Source organism: Hemiscyllium ocellatum, chromosome 37 (assembly GCF_020745735.1).
Source record: "Hemiscyllium ocellatum isolate sHemOce1 chromosome 37, sHemOce1.pat.X.cur, whole genome shotgun sequence".
Classification (NCBI taxonomy): domain Eukaryota; kingdom Metazoa; phylum Chordata; class Chondrichthyes; order Orectolobiformes; family Hemiscylliidae; genus Hemiscyllium; species Hemiscyllium ocellatum.
The window spans coordinates 23439204-23449428 of NC_083437.1; the positions used below are offsets into that span (position 1 = coordinate 23439204).

At 43.6% G+C, this 10225-nt stretch overlaps 1 protein-coding gene across 1 annotated transcript in view; it reads right to left on the reverse strand.

Annotated features, from left to right (window-relative positions):
- The window catches only part of atad3 (ATPase family AAA domain containing 3), a 61767-nt gene extending 54277 nt beyond the window's left edge, over positions 1 to 7490 (reverse strand). The window contains exons 1-4 of the mRNA XM_060852188.1: positions 7247 to 7490; positions 6927 to 7003; positions 3647 to 3748; positions 3045 to 3104 (exon numbers count right to left, since the gene is read on the reverse strand). Of these exons, the coding sequence (XP_060708171.1) occupies positions 3045 to 3104; positions 3647 to 3748; positions 6927 to 7003; positions 7247 to 7463 (456 nt within the window). The 5' untranslated portion in view covers positions 7464 to 7490. The remainder of the gene's footprint in view (positions 1 to 3044; positions 3105 to 3646; positions 3749 to 6926; positions 7004 to 7246) is intronic.
- Between the last annotated feature and the right edge of the window lie 2735 nt (positions 7491 to 10225).

Below are 10225 nucleotides of genomic sequence, written 5' to 3' on the forward strand. Positions count from 1 at the left end.
ATTTACAGTGAGACCCTACAAGTTGACTTGCTGCTTCAGCATGCTTTTGCTGGCTTAGCAGGTATATTTATTGCCCAGCATACCACTGCATCACACTGAGGTAGCTGTATCCTTAGCTATGCTCAATCACACAAAGACCAAAACTATACCAAGCAATGCAACACTAAATCACAGAAGCTAGGATGATGCCACCCTTGGCCTGTGTTCAGTTACCTGCACTCAGCATCCCATAGGGATACATGATGAGCGAAAGCACACAACAGAAAAAGCCAACCAGGTTTTCCACCCCAATCATTAACCAACACACGTGTATGCTTGAAATGATATCAGCAAAAATAAAGTCCATCAGTTTCTGGATTTCCAGAATGAGGAGAGAACGTGAATTGCATAATGGGACAGCACAGGATGTCATTTGCTCTTTGATAACTGTGATACAATTAGACCAATTCCTGTACTTGTTCCCTGTAGCCTTGCACATTTTCCCTTCAATCATTCATGAAATTCTCCTTTGCATGCTAGTTCCACTGCCACCCTAATAACTTGGTGCGTAATAAATTTGTGCGTTGCATTTGGTTCCTTTGTTAACCATCTTAAACGGATGCATTCTTGTTACTATCCTATTGCAATGTTAAAAGATTAAATTGTACTATCTCTCTGGATATTACTTTACTGCCTTTCTCCAGAAGCTGAATATTCCGTAAGTGGGTGAGGACAACATTCATGCATGAACGTGAATGACTCACACTTCATTTAGCCAGTCATTTACTAATACTCTTCTGCTATTATCATTCAGTACCTTGCATTCAGAAATGCTTTCATAGTCATTCCCTGATACTGAAGCATATGACACCAAACCGGGGAAGCAGCAGATCCAGAATTCGTTTGCAGGTGACGCCTTGAAGCTAGGACACAGCACATCTTCATTGATTCCCCAAGACAATGATACAGGAAATCATTTGCATAACGACTCCCCAGGATTAGATATTTACATTATCTCCAAGGACTGCCTCATCCTACTGGCATACCTGGGGTAACGTGGTTATTTGGAGGGGGAGGGGGTGTGGCGGTGGCCAGAGTACCTGTAAGCATTACCAACTAACCTGTATAAAGTGGATGTGTTTTCCTTTGCTCAGAGCCTTTTTGACTTGACTTCACATACCTGCGAAGAGTGTCAAAAGGGGTCACCTAGCTTGTACAGGCTTTAATAAACTTTGACTGTTTGCAGAAGCTGGTGTGTGCAAATTGCATTTCATGTGTGAAACCTTGGGAACCTAACACTGCAAATTTACTTCTCACATACCCTTTAAAACTCAGTCATTATTTTGAATAGCTCTACTGAATCCGTTCTTAACCATTATATAAAGGAGACCAATCTTCTCCAGTCCTTGGACACTGACACTATATTAGTAAATTTCTCCAACAGCCCAGCTGAGGGGTTTAAACCAGTGCTACACAAAGATTTAGCATAACATCCCCATTTTTGTATTTTATGCTTTCATTATTAAATCTATTGGCCCAATTCACTTTCCTTAAAAAAACGCCCTCTCAGCTTATCCTGTCTTTTCAAAGATTTATGAATACCCGCTCCAAAGTCTCATTGTTCGTGCACCTGCTTTTAAATTGTACTATTCATATTGTCTTTCCTCAATCTTCCCCATAAAACAAACAAACAGTTTTACCCTTCACAGCATTAAATCTCAATAACCACATGTTTACTTGTTTCACCAGTCTGTTTTCCTTGAGTTTTCTGTATGATACTCTTTATCGTTTACCATATTTTCATGCCACCTGCAAACTTTGATATGATAATCTTTCTACTAAAGTGCTCCAGTTTCCTCCCATAATCCAAAGATGTAAAGGCAAGGTGAATTGGCCACGCTAAATTGACTATGGTGTTCAGGGATGTGTAGGTCAGGTGCATTAATCAGGGGGAAATACAGCGTAGGGGAATAGGTCTATGTGGGTTACTCTTCCGAGGATTGGTGTGTACTTGTTGGGCCAAAGGGCCTGTTTCCACACTGTAGGGATTCTAATTCTAATCTAATACTATGTAGTACCATGAAAAACAACTGCACACTACTATTCCTGAGATGCTGCCTGACCTGCTGTGCTTTGACCAGCAACACATTTGCAGCTGCACACTACTATTCTTTGCTTTCTGTCTTTTAGTCAAGTTTGGATCCCATGTTTCCATCAATTTGACAGAGATTAATTTTATTAACAAGTCTATCACATTGTATTTCAAAATATTCTTTGCACGTCTACATACACATGAAACACCATCTTCAAAAAAAAACCCTCCATTAGTCTGAAGAACTCTCAATTGCGTTAGTCAAAATAGCAGCTGGCTTCAAACAAAATTTTACTGACGTGGAAAATGTCAACTGCTTCCTGACATTTATCAGGATGTCAGCTGCCCAATCACCAACATCATGCAAATTGCTCATTTGCTGGATTCACTCTTTCACTGTTTGTTATACAGGAGTGCAACACTTGTAGTTCTCCAGTCTGAGATAGCTTCAGAGAACAGGACCGACTGGAAAACTTCTGAGGTTTTGGCCACAGCTTCCAACCATACATCCTTCAGTAAACTAGAATGCATCCTATCCATTGCGTGACTTTTCTATTTTAAGGACTGCTAACATTTGAAGCACATGCTCTTTATCTATGTTTTCCATCCAAAATCATTATTGCTTTCACCTTTAAATTCTACTTTGCCAGCATCTTCTGCTCTGGTACAAAAAGTACTCACTTAAATCACTCATTTATGCTCTTTGCCTCCTTGTCAGTCTCTAATTGGTTCCATTTTCTCTTCAACCATCCTTTCACTATTTGCGCATTTATAAAAGACCTTTGCATTCTATTTGATATTAGTTATTACTTATGCAATTTGCTATGGCACTCTTCTGCCTGGTTTTAGAACTCGGTTCTTTTTATATTTAGAAAGAAGGAAAGATTTTAAAAGATTGATTACATTTCCAGACCTTCAATCACTCAGCCCTCCATCTCCATACAAAATTACCCAGGACTTCACACCCGCTTACCTGCTGGCGGAGTTGGTCATCATATCGTTGTCTTGCTAGTTTGTCCTGATACTGAGCTCGCTGTAAAACAAGGTGCCAAATTTAATCTGTGCGCTTAAAACAAATGACAATCTCAGTGTACTTCATCTATTTCTGACAAATAGAAGAAAAGCCAGTCACACTACCTCTTATCAAAAGAAATGTTAGATCAATATCAATTAAATCCTGATCTAGTTGAAGTTGTTACACCATTTGCGAAGGAATTCAAATAATAATAAAACATTTGGCCTGAATTCTTAAGTTTAAAACTTGACATTTATATCATGCGTAGTGTGTGTGCAGAAATTTACTATGATCAAACATCCTTCTTCTGTACACTCTAGTAAACCACAGCTCATGCTCGCAAGCATTTCCCTCAGCTCAGGGAAGCATGGGAATGCCCTCAGGCAGTGATATAATCCACTGCCAGGTATCTGTAAATTCTGTTTCTACCAATTTCTAGGAGCCTAGCACAAATGACTCAGGACACTTGCCTCTTAATGAACTTGTAGACATTAACTTCATTCAGTTTAGACATCCATTCCTTGCCACCCAGAAAAACTACTTTAATTGCAAATACTTACTGCCTGGTGTTGCCTTGTTTCTTCAGCCAGTGTTTTCCGCTTCTCTTCTCCCTGAACTTTGATTTGATCACTTTTCAGTTGTTCCACAGCAGCTTCATATTCCTGCAAGCAGAATCACAAAAAATGTGGCAGCAGAACAAGTCAGGAATAAATTTAGAGGCATCAACATTCAACATTTCCACCAAAATTTAGAAACATGTATCTAAGATTAGATAGAGACCGGGATCAACTGGTTCAATGGGCTGAAGCGTGGCAAATAGGAGTTTAATTTGGATAAAAGAGAGGTATTGCATTTTGGTAAAACAAAGACACAATTAAAAATGGAGACTTGGGCAGTTCTGTAGAACAAAGAATCTCAGGGCTCAGATACATATTCCTTAAAGTTTACATCACATGTAGATAGGGTGGTTAAGAAGGCATTTAGCATGCTTGCTTTCACTGCTCAGAACTTTTGAGTATAGGAGTTGGGATATTATGCTTAGATTGCACAGGATAATGGTGAGGCCTCTTCTGGAGTACTGTGTCCAGTTCTGGTCTCCCTGTTATTGGAAATATATTATTAAGCTGGACAGTGTTCAGAAGAGATTTACCAGGAATGGACATTTTTCACGAGAGAATTAGAAGGTCAAGACGTGACCTTATAGAGGTTTAAAAAATAATGATGGATTTAGATAAGGTGAATATCAGGCACCTTTCACCCTAGGATTGGGGATTTCGAGACAAGGGGGCTTTTTTAATGTAAAAGAAAAAAGATTTAAAGACATATGGGGCAATTCTTTCATACAGAGTGGTTCACGTGTGGGTTGAACTTCCAGAGGAAGTGGCGGACGTGGGTACAGTTAACTTTTAAAAGACAGTTCAGAGAAGTACATGAATAAGAAATGTTTGGAGAGATATGGGTCAAGCAGAGGCAGGTGGCACTAGTTTAGTTTGGGATTACGGTCAGCATGGACTAGTTGGATTGAAGGGTCTGTTTCGGGGCTGCATGATTTTGAGAAAATTATACATTCTGTAAATCAGAGTTGTAGGAAGGCTAATGGACAAAACTGCATTTGAGACTTACTTTTATGCTTGAGTGACTAGCAAACAAATGGAAACAAAGTTGTTCTAAACATTAAGAACCCTACTCATGTCCCAAACCAGTGGTGCTTTTAAAATGTGAAACATTGCACATGAACAACTCCATTCTCTCCTTAACATATTCAAGGTAAACAACATCCAACTAGTTAAATCAAACTTTAAAGCCCATGTTATAGACCAAAATACAGTTCACAGAGTCAAGTGAATGTTGTACCATCTCTCCAAAGGGTGGATCTGCTGAGTAAACTGTAAAAGGAATTAAGTCTCCACCTACTGATAGACCCTGCAGAAGGGTCACTCCTCTGCTCAACCTCAACTCTGAAATTCTCCTTCCCCGGCTGAACCATCGCCTCCCACGCAACCTCCTCACCTCAGGAGATCTCCCACTCACAGCTTTCAACCTCAGTTAGGGAGCCCTGACTTGCCCTGTTTTACCTCCTATCCAAGATCCACAAGCCTGATTACCCTGGCTGACCTGTCGTCTCAGCCTGTTCCCGCCCCACCGAATTCATCTCCACATATCTCAATACTGTCCTATCCACCTGGTCCAGAAACTCCCCTCATACATTCGGAACACCACACTCTCCACCTCCTCCAAGACTTCCGTTTCCCTGGCCACCAATGCCTCATCTTCACCATGGACATCCAATCCCTCGACACCTCCATCCGCCATGCCTAGGGCCTCTAAGCTCTCCATTTCTTCCTCTTCTGACGTCCCCACCAGTACCCTTCCACTGACATACTTATTTGTTTGGCTGAACTAGTCCTCACCCTTAACAATTCCTCCTTTGAATCCTCCCACTTCCTCCAGACGAAAGGGGTAGCCACGGGCACTCGCATGGGCCCCAGCTATGTCTATCTCTTTGTTGGCTATATGGTACACTCTATCTGCCGCAGTTACACTGGCGCCACTCCTCACCTCTTCCTCTGGTACATTGATGTCTGCGCTGGTGCCACCTCGTGCTCCCACGAGGAGGTTGAACAGTTCATCAATTTCAACACATTTCACCCCAACCTTAAATTCACCTAGACCATCTCTGACACCTCTCTTCCCTTCCTGGACCGCTCCATCTCCATCAACGGTGACCGAGTCAACACTGATATTTTCTACAAACCCACTGACTCCCACAGCTACCTGGATTAGACATCTTCCCACCCTGCCTCCTGAAACAATGCTATCCCTTATTCCCAATACCACCGTTGCATCTGCTCCCAGGAGGACCAGTTCCACCACGCAACACACCAGATAGCCTCCTTCTTTAAAGACTGCAAATTCCCCTCCCATGTGGCTGGTGATGCCTTCCAGCACATCTCATCCACTTGCTGCACCTCCACCCTCAAATCCCACCCATCTAACCACAGCAAATACAGAATCCCACAGTCCTCACCTTCCACCCCACCAACCTCCAAATATATTGCATCATCCTCTGCCATTTCCGTTACCTACAAATTGACCCCACCACCAGAGATATATTTCCCTCCCCACCCCTATCTGCTTTCTGTAAAGTCTGTTCCCTCCGCGACTACTGCGTCAGGCCCATGCTTCAAAAAACATCTCCGGGACACCCGCACCAACCAGCACCACTGCCACGTGGCTGAACACTTCAACTCCCCCTCCCACTCTTCTGAGGACATGCAGGTTCTGCGCCTCCTCCATCGCCACTCCTTTACCACCCAATGCCTGGAGGAAGAATACCTCATCTTCCACCTTGGGACCCGCCAACTCCATGACATCAATATGGATTTCACCAGTTTCCTCATTCCCCTCCCCCCACCTTACCCCATTCCAACCTTCCAGATCACCACCACCCTCATGACCTGTTTCATCGGTCCATCTTCCTTCCCACCTATCTGCACCACCCTCCCCTCCGACCTATCGCCCTTACCCCCACCTCCATCCACCTACTGCACTCTCAGCTACCTTTTCCCCACCCCATCCCCTCCCATTTATCTCTCCAACCGTCTCGGCTCTCTGCTTCATTCCTAATGAAGGGCTTTTGCCGAAACGTCAACTTTCCTGCTCCTCGGATGTTGCCTGACCTGCTGTGCTTACGGACTTTCGCTTGTCCTACAACTGCCCGATCGCAGCAAGATTCCCTCCCGCCGACCCTGTCTCCACTCCGGAGGCCCTTTAGAGCTGGCTCTTTGCATCGCACCACTCCCTCCCTACTCCCAAACTTCGATCCGTGTGTTCCAGTACCTTGATGCGGCTTTGATGCTCCATTTGGAGGGTTTGCTCCTGGAGACGAGAGAGATCCAGGGCATCCTTGGCGTGACCTGAAAGAATGAAAGAAAGAAAGAGCGGACAAGTGAGTGGAATTTGGAGAAGATCGCCAGCCGGGCTCCAGTCAGACTGAGCCCACCGCCCACAAGCAGGCTGAAGGTCATAGGCCGACCCACCGTCCGAATAACTCAAGGGGAATCCGTTTCAGGACACGGTGCTTTTGGAGGCTGCCTACGCCCTCAGATCTATCATCGAGGCCTCACTAAGCCCGGGTCCCCGGCTTTCGGGTCACTCACGGGATGAGTCCAGGTCCCGGGCCGCCTTGGCCGCGCGTTCCAGGCCGGTCGGGTCGAAGTTGGTCCATTTGTCTTTATGCCGGTCGCGGTCAGAGCCATCGCTACCCCCTCCGGTTCCGGCAGGGGGTAAGGCTGGGGGCACGGGCGGTACAGGGGATCCCGTGTCACCGGAGCCGGGCTGCTGGCTCCCCTTGTTCAAACCAAAGATCCAAGACATGGCGACTCCCGCACGCGGCTCGGTGCGGTGACCTCTACAGCTAATGCGCCTGCGCGAGACCGTTCCTTGACCCCGCTCTCGATTGGCCAATCCCAACCACAACATTCGATACACCGATTGGTCAGGGCGCGCATTCTCCCTGCCATTGGCCAGGATCACGGGCAGGGCTCAACGTCGATTGGTCCAGCGGCTACAGAGGAGAGCGTGTCGTGATTGGTCCCTCGGTGGGGGTCAGAGGTTGGCTGCGCTAGTTTGAATGGAGGTTCGGTTGTGGTGGCCATGGCTCTCGGCGCCGATCGTGGGTTCGTCCTGCACGGGGTCAGGAGCCCTTTGAGGTAGGCGTTGGAGTCCTGGCTTCACCGTGTCATGGTAACCCGGCTGAGGATGGCGACGGCCCCTGTCCTGGGTAGCTTTGGCCAGTCCCCACGGGCCGTTGCTAGGGCGGTTGCTATGGACGCCGCGACAGCAGCGGCCCTGTTTATTCCTGTTTACTTGTGGATACTCCGCCGTTAACTTTTATCTGAAGTGATGGATAGAGAATTTCACCAACTCAATCGTAAAATAAAATTCAGAGCGTTTAATTTTTTCTCTCTGCTGACTGTGGCAGTTGTGGTTTTGGTTTTGAGCCCGGGTTCGCTTCAGTCTCCACTTTTGCCACCTCTGCACTGCAGCAACTCGCCAATTCCATCCGGAAATAGAGAAGCAGCAATGCTGTGAGCAGACTTCTCACCCAAGTTTCCTTCCAAGATAAACTCCATCGTGAATTGAACTACATTTAATTCAGTTGTTGGATCACATTCTGGAATATCTTACAAGTTATCTTTTGTACCACCACAAGGACGACAGTTTAAGGAGGAGACGCTTTCTTTGACAGCAAGGGAAAGAAATTAAATATGGGAATGCTATAATTATCTACGTATTAAATTTGTTGTTAAGAAAGAAGTCACGAATTACAGTATAATCTCTCTAGTAGCAGTTGTATTTAGCTGTTACACCCAGTTTCAGGCTTTTTTTTTATTGTATCTTCCATTTCCATGGCCTTTAAATAGAAGGTTCACCTGGGAATGTCAAGACCTGCTCATTCCACTCTTTAGCAACACATCTTCCTAACTTAGAAGTAAATTGTCAGTGCTTCTCTATTGGGTAAATCTCCCTTCCGATCAGCACTGTGGGTGTATCTGTAACTAAAGGACTGCAGTGATAGGCAGATCACCAGCACTTCTCAAGTGACACTAAGGAAGGACAGTAGAGATGGTGTTGCGAGCAGCACTCTTGTCCCATTAACTTTCTTTTAAATTGCAGAATTGATATGATTGGTAATGTTTGACTCAATTCCAAAAAAATCTATGTATTAAATTTGTTGTTTAGAAAGCAGTCACAAACTACAGTATAATCTCTCCAGTAGCAGCTGTTTTTAGCTTTCAAAGAATAGAATTTGCTTATTCAATCATCAAAAATTAACAAATTTCATTCTAAATGATGATATAGCTCAATTCCTCAACACTGGCTTGTACCAAACCAAGTGTTAATTGTATGAATTTTAATTCACTGATTACATTTCTAAGGACTTGTTCTACATTGGCAATTTAATGACAAGATGTGCCCATTTTTGGATGAGATGTTAACTTCTTGCCCCATTCTCTCCTGTCATCTTGATACAGAGGATTTAATTGTACCATTTGAAGAACAGCAAGAAAATTCTCCCAATGTTCTGACTGAAATTAATCTCTCTCTAAGGATCATGCATGTTGCTACACAATTTTATTTGTTTTGTTTAGTTACTATGAAACTATGTAGTGTAAATGCTGATACAATGAGGAAAATTTCATGACCAGTAAACCTGATTGTGGTTAGAGTGCCATTTGGCTCACCAGTCCTTCTAGAACCTCTGTAGAAACTATATTTTTTTAATGACATGGTTCCATCCACTTGAGACGAGTGAGCTGCAACTTCATGGAAGTGGAAAATAGAATAGAGTGATATTTGCCTGTTGTAATTCATATTTGGTCGCGCCTATGGAGTCCAATCCTGCACAAATAAATTGGTTTATCAGCCCAGAACCACAAGACTTAAGAGATTTCATGTATGTGCAACAAGGTTGTAATGGATATATTTGTTTCCTTTTCAGGAAGAAACTAAATGGATATCTTACAAATTCTCAAAGAACATTCACCACACATCAGCAAAGGGACATATCAGCAGACACAGCAAAAGCTCTCATGGATGATAAACTGAAGGGTATGATATTATAGTATTAAAAATTAGACATTAATATTTTACATGAAATTAGTTGAATCAAGTCTCAAGAATGCTGGCAATCTGAACAGTGATTGTTATGGATTGATAAATAACATTTGTGCTGCCAATGGAGAAGGACCATAAGAAATATGTCCAGGAGGATGCCTTTGCTCCTGGAGCCATCTCCAGGAATAAACACAATTATGACTGATCTTGTTCCATAATTTAACTATCTTGCTTTATTTCTCTTTCCATTAATTACCGTAGGCTTCTTAAATCTATCAAACTCTGTCTTGACCTTATCTAATGACAACATCTCCAACCTTATGGATAAAGAATGCCAAACAGGGAAAAAGAGAAATGTAAGTAGAACGAGAACATGAAAGCTTCACTGAAGGGAACTTAGGTACCTACGATCTTCTGGTTAAATTTAAATTTATAATGCAAATTATTTTGCACTACATTCCTGACAGCAACCTCACTAGCTCAGTAGCAGGTCCTAAAATATCAACAGCATCTCATCA